At 42.3% G+C, this 17,500-nt stretch overlaps 1 protein-coding gene across 1 annotated transcript in view; it reads left to right on the forward strand.

Moving 5' to 3' along the window:
* Positions 1 to 17,500, forward strand: part of LOC126998425 (cell adhesion molecule 1-like) — a 143,512-nt gene that overhangs the window by 95,328 nt on the left and 30,684 nt on the right. Inside the window, exon 4 of the mRNA XM_050860092.1 lies at positions 4,015 to 4,151. Within this exon, the coding sequence (XP_050716049.1) occupies positions 4,015 to 4,151 (137 nt within the window). The remainder of the gene's footprint in view (positions 1 to 4,014; positions 4,152 to 17,500) is intronic.

Below are 17,500 nucleotides of genomic sequence, written 5' to 3' on the forward strand. Positions count from 1 at the left end.
ATGTTGCGTTAGTACTGGTGTGTCATACTGCATGGATTAAGTAGGGAGTCGAATATAAATGAGGAAAAAGTAAAAGAAGAATATTGTGATAGTATTGGTATGTCATGTTGAAGGGATCGGGAAGGGAGTTGAATGTAAATGAAGCAAAAAATAAAAGGTAAAAGAGGAATATTGTGATAGTATTGATATGTCATGTTGAAGGGATCGGGAAGGGAGTTGAATGTAAATGAAGCAAAAAATAAAAGGTAAAAGAGGAATATAGTGATAGTATTGGTATGTCATGTTGAAGGGACCGTGAAGGGAGTTGAATATAAATAAGGAGAAAATAATAGATGAAAGATGATTGCTGTGTTAATACTTTTGTGCCATACTGCAGGGATCAGGGAGAGGGTATAGGATTTAAAAGTAGGAATAAGTAAGCGGTAAAAGAGGTGCTGTGTTAGTAATGGTGTCATACTGAAGGAATCGGAAAGAGTATAAATTTAAAAAAAGGAAGAAGTGAGACGTTAAAGGAAAGTGCAGTAATAGTATTGGCGTACCATAGTGAAAGGATCGCAAATGGAGAACATAATTTAAAAGAGGCAAAAGACGAGTGCTGTGTTAGTATTGGTGTGTCATGCTGAAGGGATCGGAAAAAGAGTATAGAATGTAAAAGAAGGGGGAAAGGAGGGTTATGTTAGTTTTGGTGTGACATATTTAAAGGATCGGGAAGGGCGTATAAGATGCAAACGAGGGAAAAAAAGAGGTATATGATCTTTGGTTGGCTCGACTTCAAGGCAAAGAGCTTAATATTTTTTTAAAGAGATCTACCCTTCATACTGAACTCCCAGCCTCTGTCTCCCTAGCCACATCAAAGCTTAAACTAGTGTATTCGAGGATTCCTATTCAGAATACCTCTCCTCCCGAAATTGACCTCCCTTTCGGCCACTCCTTTGAACGCTTTTTATAGGAGCAGTGAGTAGCTGGCTTTTTTTCATATTTGTTTCCTTTTTTTTTTGCCCTTGAGCTGTCTCCTTCTCTGTAATAAAAAAAATGAAAAAACTTCTATATGTATAATAGAAATAAGAACCAATAAAAAATAAAATATAAAGCAGTAAAGGGTCGTGAGGGACAAAAAACTATCTCAAGGTTATTTTTTCCTCTAATGCCGTTTTATGTTTTCCCTTCCCTTTGTTCTACGTTTCTTTTTCATCATTTTTCTTCTTTTCTCGCGTCTAACTGGTCTTCATTTCTTTTATCCTATCTTTTATCTGGTGTTCTTTTTCAGGCGTTTTGTGTGTGGGGTTAGTTATCTCTGTGCTCGCCATGCTTTGTCCGTAGTTTTGAATTTGTTACATAGCGTTTTATTCTTTCCCCTTCTAGTGTCCTCCTTTACCCTCAAACTGCCATATTATTCAACGCTATTCTTTACCGCACACCATAAAATAATCTCAAGGTTATTTTTTCCTCTAATGCCGTTTCATGTTTTCCTTTCCCTTTGTTCTACGTTTCTTTTTCATCATTTTTCTTCTTTTCTCGCGTCTAACTGGTCTTCATTTCTTTTATCCTATCTTTTATCTGGTGTTCTTTTTCAAGCGTTTTGTGTGTGGGGTTAGTTATCTCTGTGCTCGCCATGCTTTGTTCGTAGTTTTGAATTTGTTACATAGCGTTTTATTCTTTCCCCTTCTAGTGTCCTCCTTTACCCTCAAACTGCCATATTATTCAACGCCATTCTTTACCGCACACCATAAAATAATCTCAAGGTTATTTTTTCGTTTAATGCCGTTTTATTTTTCCCTTCCCTTTGTTCTACGTTTCTTTTTCATCATTTTTCTTTTCTCGCGTCTAACTGGTCTTCATTTCTTTTATCCTGTCTTTTATTTGGTGTTCTTTTTCAAGCGTTTTGTGTGAGTGGGGTTAAATATCTCTGTGCTCACCATGCTTTGTTCGTAGTTTTGAATTTGTTACAGAGCGTCACCTTCGTAAACAAACCGCCTAAGTCAACATTTTCTACTTTACAGGAAATTAGAAAAGAACTGTCATTATCTCATTTGGCTTAAGATTTAGGCAGAACTGAAAAGGCCAATTCTAGAACACTCAAACCCTGAATGACGAAGACAACTATACACTAATGGGCGTCACATGTTGAAAAATTGATGTAGACAAAAACCTGGAAATCGCTGAAAAATGGCTTAGGCAAATGTTTTATGAAGGTGACGATATTGTTTTATTCTTCCCCCCTCCAGTGTCCTCCGTTACCCTTAAACTGTCATATTCAACGCCATTCTTTACCACACACCATAAAATAATTACCATCCCATTCATCGTGTCTCTCATCGCTTTGGGCTTGTGTTGCTGTATCTTTTTCTCACACCTTGACACCCTTCGCCTCCCCAATCCCGTTTTCTTTATCTCACGCTCTTTTATTTATTTTATGTTCCACTCCCTCTTCACTCCACTCACAGACCCTTTCTTTTTTTCTTCTTAGATGATTTTTTTTTCTTTTTTGATGATTTTGTTTATTTGTTTGATGATTTTTTTATGGTTTGTTTTTCTTTTATGATGATTTTTTTATCTTTTTTTGATGATTTTTGATGATTTTTTATGATTTTTTTATTCTTTTTTGATGATTTTGAGATGATTTTCTTTTTTTTGTTCCACTCCCTCTTCACTCCACTCATAGACCCTTCCTCTTTTTTCTGTTTTGATGATTTTGATGATTTTCTTTTTTTTATGTTCCACTCCCTCTACACTCCACTCATAGACCCTTCCTCTTTTTTTCTGTTTTGATGATTTTGATGATTTTCTTTTTTTATGTTCCACTCCCTCTTCACTCCACTCATAGACCCTTCCTTTTTTTTCTCTCTTTTTTGATGATTTTGATGATTTTCTTTTTTTATGTTCCACTCCCTCTACACTCCACTCACAGACCCTTCGTTTTTTTTTCTCTTTTTTGATGACTCCACCTTCCCACAACTAAATCATTCTTTGTTCTATCATCTATCTCAAATTTTTCATTAGTTACCGCTTTAACCTTCCAAAATTTCCTCTTGTAATTAACTGTTTTCGCTGCCTCTCTTTTTTTTCCTTTCCTTCTCCTCCTTGCCCCTTATAAAATATTCTTTGTTCTATCATCTATCTCAAATTTTTCACTTAGTTACCGCTTTCACCTTCCACATTTTCCTTTTGTAATTAACTGTTTTCGTTGCTCTTTTTTTTTTTTCCCTCTCCATCTCCTCCTTGCCCCTTACCCCTCTTCTTTCCTTCGCTTTTCCACCCCTTCAACACTATAATCTCTCTTCCCTCTCTTCCGTCTTCATCTATTTGCTATTCCATCGTTTCTTTTGATCTCGTGTTTTTTTTTTCTCTTCTCGTCTTTTGATCTCAGTATTCTTTCTTTTATACTTTGCTTCTCACTCTTCTCTTGTACCCTTTTTTTTGCCGTTTGCCTACCCATCGTAACCTTATCTTTTTCCTTCACCCATTTATCATATTCTCGCCTTTGTCTTCCCCAGCGCTTCTTTTTCTCTCGTCTTCGGTTTAGTTTGCCATCCCTTCTTTCCTTCTCTTTTTCATTTTCTTCGCTTGGTCTGTCATTTCTTCTTTTATCTCCCTTTTCCATATTCTTTGTTTTGTTTCTCCATCGCTTCTTTATCTCACTTTTCTTCCCCTTGTCTTCCCATTCCCTTCTCCCTTTTCCATTTCCATCGCTCGTCTTCCCTTTGCTTTTCCGCCTCTTCTTCATCTTTCAATATCTCCATTTCCCCTCTTTTTCCCTTCCAATCGCCCCTTTTCGCTTTGCCTTCCCATCTGTCCCTTTCCCTTCTCTTCTCTTGGCCTCCACATATTTTTCATATTCCTCTTTGACTCCACATTTTTTTCCACTTTCGGTTACCTCCCTTTACCCTTTGTCTTTCCACCACTCTTCTTCCTTTAGCTCTCCACCTCTTCTTAACCACTCTTCTTCCTTCTTCCACCTTTTCTTCTCCGCCCGTTACCCACCCGCGTCTCACTTTTCTACAACTCCCCCAACAGACCTGCCGGAGAGCGCCCCCGTCCTGGATGGCGCCAAGACGAGCTACCAACTAGGGGAGCAGGTGACCGTCAACTGCACGTCCCTCTTCTCCAAGCCCGCCGCCACGCTGGAGTGGTTCATAAACGACGAGCAGGTGGTGAGTAACGATGATGATGAGCGATGATGATGTTGAGGGGTTGGGATGGTGGGAGTGAGGGTGGGGGAGTGTCTTTGTGCATGTGTGTGGTGATGTAGTGTGGGGGATGTGGTTAGGGTGTGGTGAGTATGGTGATAAGGTTGTGTGTGATAAGAGGAAAAAGAAGAGGTGGAAAAGCAAAGGAAAGAGTAGCGAAGAAGGAGAGGGTAGCTAATTAATGCTTAAAAGGGGTGGAAAGGCAAAGGGAAAAGGAGCAATGGAAAGGCAGAGGGAAGAAGAGGGAAAAGGAAGATGAAGAAAAGCGAAGAGCAGATGGAAAGGCAAAAGAAAGAGGAAGAATGGAGAGGCAAAGAGAAAAGAAAGGATAAGAGAAATAGAGGCGGTAGGAAGACAAGGAGAAAAGAAAGGATAAGGAAAGTAGAGGTGATGGGAAGACAAAGGGAAAAAAAGGGAGAAGGAAGATTAAGAAGCGATGGAGAAACAAATCAAAGTGTCCTTAGTGGTGGTGGTGGTGATGAATGATGAGTAATTAAGGAGTGTGTGGTGGTAGGAACTATTAGTGATGAGTGATGGTGAGTGGTACTGGGGATGGTGTGTGGTGGTGATGATGGATGAAAGGCGAGGGAGTGTGGTAGTGAATGATGATGTAAACGGTGAAATGGTGTGTGGCGATGGTGATAGGTGATCGATAAGGTAGTGCGTGTGAAGATTAGTGGTGATCAATGAGTGCAATATAAGCGAATAAGATAGTTTGATGCGTCTTGTTAGTGATGTTTTGCCAGTGTATGTAATGTTGGTGTTGGTGAAAGGTGTTTATCATATTCTTAAACATATCGGCGGACAAGCACACATATTTGACAAGGCTTTCGTAGGACTTCTGGGCATATCCATGGGTAGTTTTATGACACAGTTTGGGTCTCCTTTTGTATCACGAACCTAAAAAAACATTCACGAGAACCCGACTGATCTCTTTTTTGGCCTATGGAGATAATTGATGTGAGAGGTGGAAGCGTCTAAGATTACCAGCCTTAGCCACATCCCTCCATCAGCCTATCCTAACCAGCATCCAATCCTTTCAATCATCTATCCTTCTTTCTCTACCATTTTCAGTTCCTATCCCAACCATTATATTCCCGTCCCAGTCTTTATCTATCCCACTGGCCTCTCATCCCAGCATCCAATCCTTTTAATCATCTATCCTTCTTTCTCTACCATTTTCATTTCCTATCCCAACCATTATATTCCCGTCCCAGTCTTTATCTATCCCACTGGCCTCTCATCCCTGCCCTAAACCATCATCCGCCAGCTCTAGAACCATCCGCAGCCTTCCCCAGCCCAACACCTGCCCTTTAACCCGGTACCAGCGACGGGCCAAATTTGTGGCTTTACCGTGTACCTACCAGTGACGGGCCACATTTTTGCCATGATATAAACCCCCCAAAATAGATGATGCATAAACTGATCACAAATGCGTTGATAGATATTATGAAATGGTTTGCTTAGAGGGGCCTTTAAGAAACATGATCCCCGCAGCTACCGGGTTAATCCTCTCATTCCTGCCCTAGTTATTATTTTTTAGCCAGTATCTCCCCTTTAGCCTTCCTTTTCAGCCTCAACGTGCCCAAGTTCGCCCCAGCTCCCATGGTTCCTTTCAGGCTTTCATCCCTACCTCTAATTTTATTCCCAAGACTACCCTCGACCTGCCCCAGCCCTTCCCAGCACGCATCCAACTTTTCATCCTTTTATCCTCAATCAAATTTCCATTCCCCAGCTTATTCTCATCTACCCTCAGCCCCTTCCAGCCAGCATCTAATATTTCATCCTTTCATCGAAGTTTCCATTTCCCAGCCTACTCTATTCTACCTTCAACCCTTTCCAGCCAGCATCAAATTCATCATCCTTTCACCTTCGATCTAAGTTAACATTTCCCAGCCTACTCTCACGTAACCTTAAGCCCAGTCCAGAAAACCTCACACATAATCCTTCCATCCAAGTCTCTATTCCCAGCCTATTCTCAGCTTACCTCAGACGTTTCCAGGCAGCATCTACTCTTCAACCTTCCATCCACTCCCCAGCCTACCCCTACCCCACTCCTAGCCAGCATCACACTCCATCCTTTCGTTCAAGTTTCCATTTCCCAGCCACTCTCAGCTTACCTCTGCCCATTCCAAGCAACATCTAATTCCTCATCCTTTCATCGCACTGTCACGTTTCCAACCCTCCCCCCCTAAGCCCACCCAAGCCCAAACCAGCCCATTGCAGCCCGTATCCATCCCTTCAGTGTCTCATTCGCGCTCGAGCCGTCATCCGCCGCAGCCTCCAGAGTCAGCGTCGTTAAAAGCGCGTCGACAACGGCAGCGACGGGCCAGAGTAGCAGTTAAGCGGCGGCTAACGAGAGGCGGCGCCATAACCCGAGTCGCCTGCACGGGAGACTTATGTAGACGCGCGTCGGCCTCTGTTCCCTTAGTGTGACGCGACGGAAAACAGTGTCGGGGGGTGCTTGTGCGTGTGCGTGTGAGGGGGGGGGGCGATGAAGGGGAGTTCTGCGTGTGTGTCTGTGTGTCTGCAAGTTCGTGAAGGCAAACTACCGAGGGAGAATGAGTGTGTGACCTGTGAGGGAAGAGAAAGGTAACGCGACAGTAAACCGCTGATGCACAGGGGAAGGGACCATCGGGCGGGAGTGAAGAAAAGGGAAGAGAAGGGAAGACGTCTACGAAGAGGAGGGAAGACGTGGGTCGAGGAGAGGAGTGGAGAAGTCAGCGAAAGGAGGGAAGAAGCCATGAAAGTGGAGGGAGAAAGTGAGAAGAGGACGCGAGGTGATAGTGAGCTGCTGCAAAGAGAGAGACAGAGAATAGTGCGAAGAATAGTAGGAGAGAAGAAGGAGGAACGGAAGGAGAGGAAAACGAGGAAAGTGCAAACCTTGGTAGGGAACGAAAGGGAGACATGATGGCGAGACGTGACAGCGGGAGGAAGCAGGAAATAAAGGAAAGAAGACAGGATAAGCGGAGAGGACGAAAGTTAGGAGGGAACTAAAGGGAGACATGATGCTGAGAGGAGACAAAGGGAGAAAGCGGGGAAGGAGAGGGACGAGTGGTGGAACGTAATTGCAAGAGTGTCAGCCAAGGAACAGACAAATACAAACTTTATCCTCACATGCAAAAGTAGACAAAAGGAACCAAACTACTCGTGCACAAGAGGAAGTGAAAAACAAAAATAAAGCTCCTCATATACATTGAAGAGTATGTAAGAAAACGACGTACTTGAGAAGAATAAACTCAAGAAATATTTTAAAGAGGACAAAAAAAACCGACGTACAAATGAACAGCATGAAAGAAAAAATCATCAAACAGCTTACAAGAGAACAAACGAGTGGGATGCTTATGGGGAATTTAACTCAGGTAGAAATAAAGCATCCTTGTTAATCCACAGGTAAGAACATCAACAGGTGGTCGGTGTTCAACTTCTCTACACCCCTTGTGAGACCACCTCCGCTGAACACCTTGCATTTAATCCACTGAAGGGCGGCCCCAGACACACCACAACCGCATTACACGTGATTAGGCAGAGTAAAGGATCTCCACAGGTAGTCTTAGTGTTTGAAGAGACGGGGGTAAAGGGTAGATAACGTTTCTTTGTATCCCAATGTTAAATGGAATATATAATGAAAGTATTTTTTTTATGGTTAAACTGACACAGCGAATACTTTTTACCCTACGTTAATTGGTACATTTGACACTCTACTTCCTTTGTTATCTTCTACTTTGAGTTATCTATCTTCTATGTTGATTAGTACAGTAAATTCCCTTTTTATTTGTCTAATGATGAATGTTCGTTTCCCTATGTTAAATGTTAAATATGATGTTGTTTTTTTTTTATTATTATTATTATTATTTATTTTTTTTACAGCTAAGGAGACAGTTCAAGGGCGTAAAGAAAAATATATAAAAAAAGCCCGCTACTTACTGCTCCTGAATACTTAGTTAATGCTATAATAGGTTTTCTTTCCTAGGATAACCACCACAACGAATACTCTCTTTGTTGTGCTGAGTGATGCAATGAATGGTCCTTTCAATAATAAGTGCTCTGAAGATTCCTGTTCATTATTACCACTCATATAGGTTTATTACCGTGAAGAAAGGGAAAAAAATCGGCCATCATGAGAGCTTACCAAATCTCAAAGAACATGAACGCCAACAATTTCTCTTTACCACAACATGAACATCCCAATGACCACCTTCACCATACTGCCATCAACTTCGTCAATTCCTCCTCCTCCACCACCACTACCAACAACAACAATAACAACAACGACAACATCAACAACAACATTACCACCATCATTACCTCCACCACAAAACTCCTCGTCATTTCCTTAGCCTTTGTCCTTGTCTTTGGGTAGTTGATGAGGAGTGAAGGTACAAAAAAAAAAGCGTCTTCATATTTTTACCCTCAAACTTAATTTCCCTTCTGGATTAACGACGTTTTCGAAGCCACATGAACGCCGACATTTTTAATTCACTAACACAATGATGAACGTCCCAATTATCACCTTCAGACAAACACTATCACCTCCACCTTCACCACCATCCTTACCACCACCACCATCCTTACCACCACCACCATCCTTACCACCACCACCATCCTTACCACCACCACCACTAGTAACACCATAACTATTTCTTGTCATTTACCACACCACTCAGATTAATTCCTCCTCCCCACCACCAATACCATCACTACAACTTTCTCTCTTCCAGTACAACTTCCACTACCACTAACATCATCACCACTATCTTCTTGGTCCCTATCACCACCATCACCACCATCAACACCTCCAATAGCGATATCCTCACCACCACCACAACCACCACCACAGCTTTGCCTGACACTAAAACCAGCTATCACCACCTCCACCAAACCTTTCACTACCACTATCACCGCCACTGCCCTCCCTGCTGACCCCACCATCATCACACCAACCAACCACTAAAATAACCTCCACCACAACCTTACCATCAACCATCCCACCACCACCATCACCACCAGTATCTCCGCCACAAGCTTCTCTCTTTTCCTTTTATTACCACCATCACCACCACCACGACGACCACCACATCAATCACAATCAAGCTCAGGTGGTACTGTGGGCGTTGGGTTTTATTGGGTGTCGGGTGTTCGAGCCCTGTCCCACCTGTCACCTACGGCCGATCCCTCCTGCATTATAGGGGTGGGCAGTCAGGTGTGTCGGCCAAGTAAGGGAATGTTGCGTGTCTCAGGTAAATCATTGTCCTGACGCGTCCCTTGCCTCTGTCTGACCTTTGCGGACACCTCTCTTCCCTCGCCCTCGTGGAATATTAACCTCTCGGCCCCGTTGTTGATGCTCCTCCTCCTCCTCCTCCTCCTCCTCCTCCTGCTGCTGCTAAATATAGGATAACCCGTAACGTTCCTGTTGTCATGTTAACCAATCGACCTCGCTGAAGATGTGCTGCCACCTGATCTGCTTTTGGATGGAACTCCCTTACGTGGCTGCTGCTGTTCTTGTACTGTTGTTGTTGTTGTTTTACATTGTTACCGTTAATGTTTCCTTGTTTGTCGACGTTGTTTTAAATGTACCACGATATACCCACGAAGAATAGGAATTGTAAAGACAGCAACCGAGTTCATTCCCTTCGTTGTTGTTGTTGTTGTTGTTGTTGTTGTTGGTGGTGGTGGTGGTGGTTATTGATGTTGTTACTGCTGCTGCTGTTTGCTGTCGACGTCGTTTTAAATATACACCAATAAACCAACACGATGAAAAGGAATAGTAAAGGCAGCAACTCGATTATCTCCCGCTGTTGTTGTTGTTGTTGCTGTTGTTATTGTTATTGTTGTTGTCACTGCTCCTGTTGTTTGCTGTCGACGTCGTTTTAAATGCACCCCAATAAACCAACACGAATGCAAGGAATAATAACGATAACAACCCTATTCCCTTCCCGTCGTCGTCGTTGTTGTTGTTGTTGTTGTTGTTGTTGTTTTTATTGGTGTTGTCACTGCTGCTGTTGTTTGCTGTCGACGTCGTTTTAAATGAACCCTAATAAACCAACACGAATACAAGGCATAATAACAATAACAACCCTATTCCCTTCCAGTCGTCGTTGTTGTTGTTGTTATTGTTGTCCTCCCTGCTACTGTTCTTCGCTGGTGTCCGTGTGCAAAAAATACGAGTGTCTAATTTGCCGCGTTTGGAATGAATTGGTTGGCCGTGTTCGCAGCGCACACGAGATAGCGTCGCCAATTTCGTAGAGCAAAAACTGAGGCAACATGTTGAGCGTAACTCGCCTCCGCTGCTCACATGTTGTTGTTGTTGCTGATGTTTTACCCGTGAGTCGTGAAATATTACCGCGTGACCTTCGAACAACATCCAGCAAACAACTCGGTATTTGTCAACACTCCTAAGGATACATGAAAACCCTGATTCGCTGCCGCTGTCCGCTTGTTGCTGCTTAAGAGGGAAAAAGCTTGTCTTCGTATTAATTGAACCCCTTCCCATGCGATAATAAAGATTTTCCCTCGACATACAGCATTGCAAGACTAAGGAAAAGAAAGTATATTGTTTTCACTCGACAGGCAGCATTACAAGACTAAGAAAAAGTAAGTAAATTGTTCATAAATTCCACCCTTTTCATAGTATAAACAAAGCTTTTTTTCTTCGGCATACAACACAACAAGACTAAGAAAATAAAAGAAAAGGTCTGTATACATTCCAACCCTTCCCATAGTGTACAAATAACTTTTCTTCGACATACAACTTAACAAAACTGAGAGAAAGAAAGGAAAATTATCAGTATAAATTCCATACGTTCCCATAATATAAACAAAGCTTTCTTTTCGACTTACAACACAAGAGTAAAAAAAACGTCTATAAATTCCATACCTTCCCATTGCGTAAACAAAACTTTTTTTTCTTCGACAGTGTAACAAAACTAAGAAAATCCTTCCCATTGCGTAAACAAAACTTTTTTTTTTCGACAGTGTAACAAAACTAAGAAAATGAAAGAAATATCAGTATAAATTCCAATCCTTCCCTTAGTGTCCACGAAGTTTTTTGACAAGACACACTAGATAACGAGACATCAAGATAACGAGACTAAGAAAAAGAAAAAGAAATTGTCTTTGTATAAATTCCACCCATTTTCATAGCGTAACCAAACCTTTTTCTTCGACACACCACATAACAAGACACAAGAGAGGATAAAACCAGACGGACAAATGTTCTTGACGGCACAATCAAGATAACAAGACTAGGAAAGAGTAAAAGAAATTGTCTGTATAATTCCCACCTCCTCCAAAAGTGTAATCAAAGCCTTTTTCTTCGACGCCTAACCTAACAAGACACACGAGAAGATAAAACCAACAGGAAAAATCTCCCCGAGCAAGACGAGACGAGAGGTGCAAAGATACATTTACTCCCAAAGGCTCGTCGATGCCCTCCCGCAAAAACAAAGTCCGAAGCAACATCCTGAATCCAATTTGCAGGCGGGAATCGAACCCCCGCGGACAACAAAGAGACACAAATGCTCTTCTCTTTAGTGGCCCTGCGAGGTGCAACAAAACACTGAATATTGGGGAACTGCAACGATTAATTAAGACACCACCACCACAACCACCTTCACCACCACCACAACCATCACCACCACCACTATCATTACTATTCCATTAGCACCACCACCACCACCTCCACAATTGTTTCCTTCAGCGTATACTTGAAAGTGTAACAAAGCACTAAATAGTCGGAGTCTAACATGAATAAGAAACTAACCACCACCACCACCGCCACCACAACCTTCGTTAATTTTATATCTTACTTCAGTAATTTGACGCGTTTCTTTTTAGTCACCCTTACCGACGACGACAACACTAACAACAACAGACTAAGAACTTGTAAATGTGACATGACATAACAACGTATTATCTTCATTAACTAACCACCACCATCATCACTACCACCACCATGCACCTCCACCACTACCACTACAAGTACTACCAACTATACGTAACCATTTTTCTATTTATAAGTCCCTTCTACCAATACCATCACTTCATCACCATCACCACCATCACCATCAACAACACCAGCACGCAAAAGACGAAAGTGAAATCGTACACCTAAAAAACAACACCAGGAGCCAGGTAGGGCATTCATAATACACGTGCACGCCACACCACCTGACAATACACCTTAATCCAGACATCGTCCCTGCATTACGTATTGAAGGACGGAATAGAGAGACGAAAATCTTTAATAGAGGTTGATGAAGATGGATAGCAAGAGAAGATACGTAGATATATAGATAGATAGAGATAGAGAGATAAATAGATACATTGCAAGAGAAGATACGTAGATATAGATAGATAGATAGAAATAGAGAGATAAATAGATAGATAGCAAGAGATGATACGTAGAGATATAGATAGACTGATAGAGATAGAGATAAACAGATAGATAGCAAGAGAAGATACAGAGATATACAGAAAGATAGATACAGATAAAGCGATATAGATAGATAATAAGAGAAAATACAAAAAGATAGATAGATACAGACAGGGGGATATGGATAGATAGCAAGAGAAGAAACAGAGATATAGATACAAAGCTACAGACAGAGATGTATAAATAGATGGCGAAAAAAGATACACAGGAATAGATAGATTGGCACTGAGAGGGAGGGAGACTCTAGGAAACATTTCAGGAACACAATCTCGCCTCTTGACTGACGTTTTTCAAGACAGTATCAAAACAACAAGCGACGATTCAACTTCAGAGACAGGGGAAGTTAAAGTTGAACAGAGAGAAGAATATTTATAGGGGCGGAAAGACAGAAACACAGACTCATACAGGAAGAGAGAAAGACACAAAAGCCCACATATGAGGCATCCAAAGAAGGGGGTTGAGGGTCGAGGCCACTTTTGTTTCTAGTTTCCACTATAAGAAAGACAATTTACACATCCTAAGAAAAAAAAAAGATACATATTGTAAGGAAAAAGCGACCCTCAGGACACCAAATACAAGGTCACTTTTCGATTGCAACTTGTTTATTTTTTCCCATGAGATACGTAGCCTGACTTTCTTAGAGCGAACTAGAAAAAAATGGCTTTGTCCTTTACGCCCCTTTTACTCCGGACGTCTTCTCAGTATTCAAACAGACAGAAGGAGAGAGAGAGAGAGAGAGATACAAAGGCCTCTCAATCCAGACATCGCCCAAGCATTACTTATTGAAGGACGGAAAAAGAGAGAGGAAAATCTTTAATAGAGATTGATGCAGATAGATAGCGAGAGGATACGTAGAGATATAGATAGATAGATAGAGATAGAGAGACATATAGATAGATAGCGAGACGATACTCCACCCGAAATTGACCTCTCTTTTGGCCACTTTTTTATACTCTCGTTTATAGTGAGAGTGATTAGCGGGCTTTTCTATCGCAGTTATTTTCTTTGCCCTTGAGCTGCTTCCTTTGCTGTAATAAAAAAAACAGATTCACAGACAGACAGGAGGGTATATTGACGGAAAAGTTGGAAAGTTTCGTTTAGTCGGCGCAACATCTGTGGTCATCCCGGAGAGAGACAGAAGGGGAAGGAATTATAGGAGGGTAAACTGACGGGAAAACAGGAGACCCATGGGAAGTGATATTGGTTTCAGTTTAGCTTACCTGGAATATCACCTTGAGCTAAGAGAGAGTATCATAGACGAAAACGACACCATATAGAATTCGCGCCCTTCGGAAGCTCTATCACCTCCACGAACTTCAACAACCGAAACACTACACCACAGTCATCATCACTATCACAATTCACCATCAATCCTAACTCCATTCCTACCATCACTACCACCAGCATCAACACCAACACCACCATTGCTATCACCACTACCACTACCACCACCCACCGCAGAATCACAATACCAGTCACCACCACTTTCATCCTTTACCATCAATCTTACAGCTTCATCACAACCACTACCACCAAATTCAACACCATTGCTACTATTACCATGACTGCCACCACATCAACACCCCCACCACAGAAACACAACACCAGTCATCACCATTTACCATCAGTCTAACAACGACCATCACCACCAAAACCACAACAAAACCAACATCACCATTTCAACACCACCAAATCAGCTAGCGCAACCATTATCACCACTGGCCACCATCATTACAGCCAGCAACACCACATCACCACAAGTACCAGTACGTAGCCGCCCCCCCCCCACACCACCACCACCGCAACACCTCCGCAACGCACCATCGATGACAACACCGCCATTAACAACAATACCCAAGCCTCAGCTCGATCTCAATTTACGATTCCTTTAACTTTCCGCCTCTAAACCCATAAATCCTCCTCCTTCTCCTCCTCCTCCTCCTCCTCCTCCTCCTCTTCCGGCTCTTCCTCTTACTCCTACTCCTCTTTCTCCTCCTCCTCCTCCTTCACCTTTCCCTTTTCCTTTCCCTTTCCCTTCCTCTTCCTTTTCCTCTTGCTCCTCCTCCTCCTCCTTTCCCTGCTCTTCCTCCTCCTTCTCCTCATCTTCCGCCTCTTCCTCCTCCTCTTCTTCCTCCTTCTTGGCTCGACTTAACGGTGGAGTAATAAACCACCAATCTTTTTATCACCACCACCACCACCACCACTACTACTACTACTACTACTACTACTACTACTATTACTACAACTACTAACCTCACCACTATTGTTACTCTCATTTTTATCATTCCCAACGCCACCAGTATCCCCACCACCACCACTACCACTACCACCACTACCATCACCACCACCACACCACCACCACCACTACCACCACTACCATCACCACCACCACACCATCATCACCACGTTCTTTTCCATTACTCACACGCAATAATCCCAAAATCTACTCCGACTCGCGCGACAGAAGGGAGATGAAGGGAAGAAAATGGCGGTGGTGCTGAAGGCGAAGGTGATGAAGACAGTAACACAAGAGACACTCATCTTCTCGTCGCCTCTTGTGGATGTCACCTTCATAAGCGGGTGTGTCAGGAACCGGGTGGAAGAAAAGAAGAAAAAAAGAAGAAAATGGGGGGAAGCGACAATGACAGTTAGAGGAAGAGAGGGATTAGTAGAAGATGGTGATGAAGGGGAAGAAGATGAAATAACGTTGATGATTATTATTTAAACGATTACGGTTGACTCTTGGTAACGCGTCCAAGACTTTAGTGTTAAAAAATCATTGGAATTAAACTACTTGTTATTATTATTTTTTTTTCGTGCTTCGCCGCCGCTTTCTTTCTTCTTCCTCCTCCTCTTCTTCTTTTTCCTTTCCTTCCTCTTCTTCTTGCTTTTCCTCTTCGTTTTTCTTCTTCCGCATTTTCTTCTTTTTCTTCTTCTTCTTCTTCTTCTTCTTCTTCTTCTTCGTACTCCTCTTTTTCCTCCTCTTTTTTTTCTCTCCTTCCTCGTCTTCCTCCTCCTCCTCCTCCTCTTCTTCTTCTTCTTCTTCTTCTTCTTCTTCCTCTTCTTCTTCTTTTCTTCTTCCTACTCCTCTTCTCCCCTTTTTTTCACCCCTTCCTCGTCTTCCTCCTCCTCTTCCTCTTCTTCTTCTTCTTCTTCTTCTTCTTCTTCTTCTTCTTCTTCTTCTTCTGCGTAACACAAAGACGAAGACGGACGAGGACGACGTAAAAGTCTGACATCCATGAAATTTCCCCTTCACTGATTGCTTGAAAAAGAAGAAGAAGAAGAAGAAGAAGAAGAAGATCAAGAAGAAGAATAAAAAGCCATGATGTCGTAGAGTTCGAAAAGCATCAAGTTGAGGACAAAACGTTCTCGTTGTCTTCATCTTCACCTTTGTTTTTGTTTTCATCTTCTCCTTCCATCTTCATTCACATCCTTTTCATCATCTTTTCTACCATTCTTCTTTGTTATCTTCGTCTCCCTTCTCATCTCCATCACCTTTCCTATCCCTTTATTTTCCTTTCGTCTCCTGCTTTTACAATTGTCTTCATCTTCATTTTCATTTTATTCTCTTTCTTCTTCAACTCGGTCTTCTTGTTCCTCGCCCTCGCCGCCGCCGTCGCCGTGGTCGTCGTCGCAAAAGTTCTCGCCAGTATCTCAGGTCGACCATTTGTCTCCGGAAATGGTTCGGAAGACTGTGAACGAAACAATTACCGCCTACACGCCAGAAAACAATTTGTCTGTCACCTGGTGCTGTATTGAGGTGGAGGGGGGAGGGGGGTAGCGAGGGAGCGAGGGAGGGAGGGAGGGAGGAAGGTAGGGTCGGCGGGAGGAAGGGATGTAGGGGACGATGGAAGGTAGAATGACGGAAGGGAGAGTGCCAAGAGAGGAGAGAGGACGTATGAAAACATGGAAGAGGAGGCAACATTAAGCTTGTTCACTGATAACAAGGCTACCTCTCTAGTGACTTAATATCGGTTCTTCGGTAACATGTGGAAGTGATTAGATGGGAGGTCAATAAACTTGGAGAGATCGACGTTCATGAATTTGTTTAGGTATTTGAAAACCTTCACTGATTGCTTGAAGAAGAAGAAGAAGAAGAGGAAGAAGAAAAAGAAGAAAAAGAAAAAGAAGAAGACGAAGACGAAAACGAAGAAGAAGAAGAAGAAGAAGAAGAAGAAGAAGAAGAAGAAGAAGAAGAAGAACGAGACAGTGAAATGGGATACAACACCAACACCATAACTAAATCAAATCTCCCCGTACCAGTCTCCTTTTTTTTTATATATAAAGTGGTCGAGGTTGTTCGAATCATTCTTCACACGGCGGTCCTTAATGATGGCAAGATTTTCGTAGGACATCGCTGCTTTTTCTCGAGGAACTCTATGCCCTTCTTGCAATTAGGAGAACATAGCTGCACCGTGTATTCCAGGTGAGATCTTACCAATGACTTACAAAAGGATAGCATTACTCCCGGCATCTTACACTACGTTTCTATACAAAAAAAATATGACGATGAGAAGGAGAGGTAGGAGGATATAGAGGAAGAAGAACGAGGAGAAGGAGGAGGGCAGGAAGAAGCATAAAATGATAAAGGAAAGTGGAAAGTTCAGGGAGCGGTCAAAGAGAAAGGTTAAAAAGGACCACAGTAGGAAGCGATGTATAATTTTGATAAAGAGGTAAAAAGAAGAGTGGATGATCAATAGAGGGAGACAGCAATGGAAGTGGTGAAAAAGTGAAGGAAAACGAGAAGAAGAGATAAAAAGTGTGACGCTCATCAGGGGAGGAGAAAAAAAGGAAGAGAAAAAAAAGAGGAAAATAGGAAAAACGAATATATAAGCAAGGATAAGGACGGAGAGAGGTCAGGAAAATGGGTATGAGTGAA

Source organism: Eriocheir sinensis, chromosome 14 (genome assembly GCF_024679095.1).
Source record: "Eriocheir sinensis breed Jianghai 21 chromosome 14, ASM2467909v1, whole genome shotgun sequence".
In the NCBI taxonomy this organism is placed as follows: Eukaryota; Metazoa; Arthropoda; class Malacostraca; order Decapoda; family Varunidae; genus Eriocheir; species Eriocheir sinensis.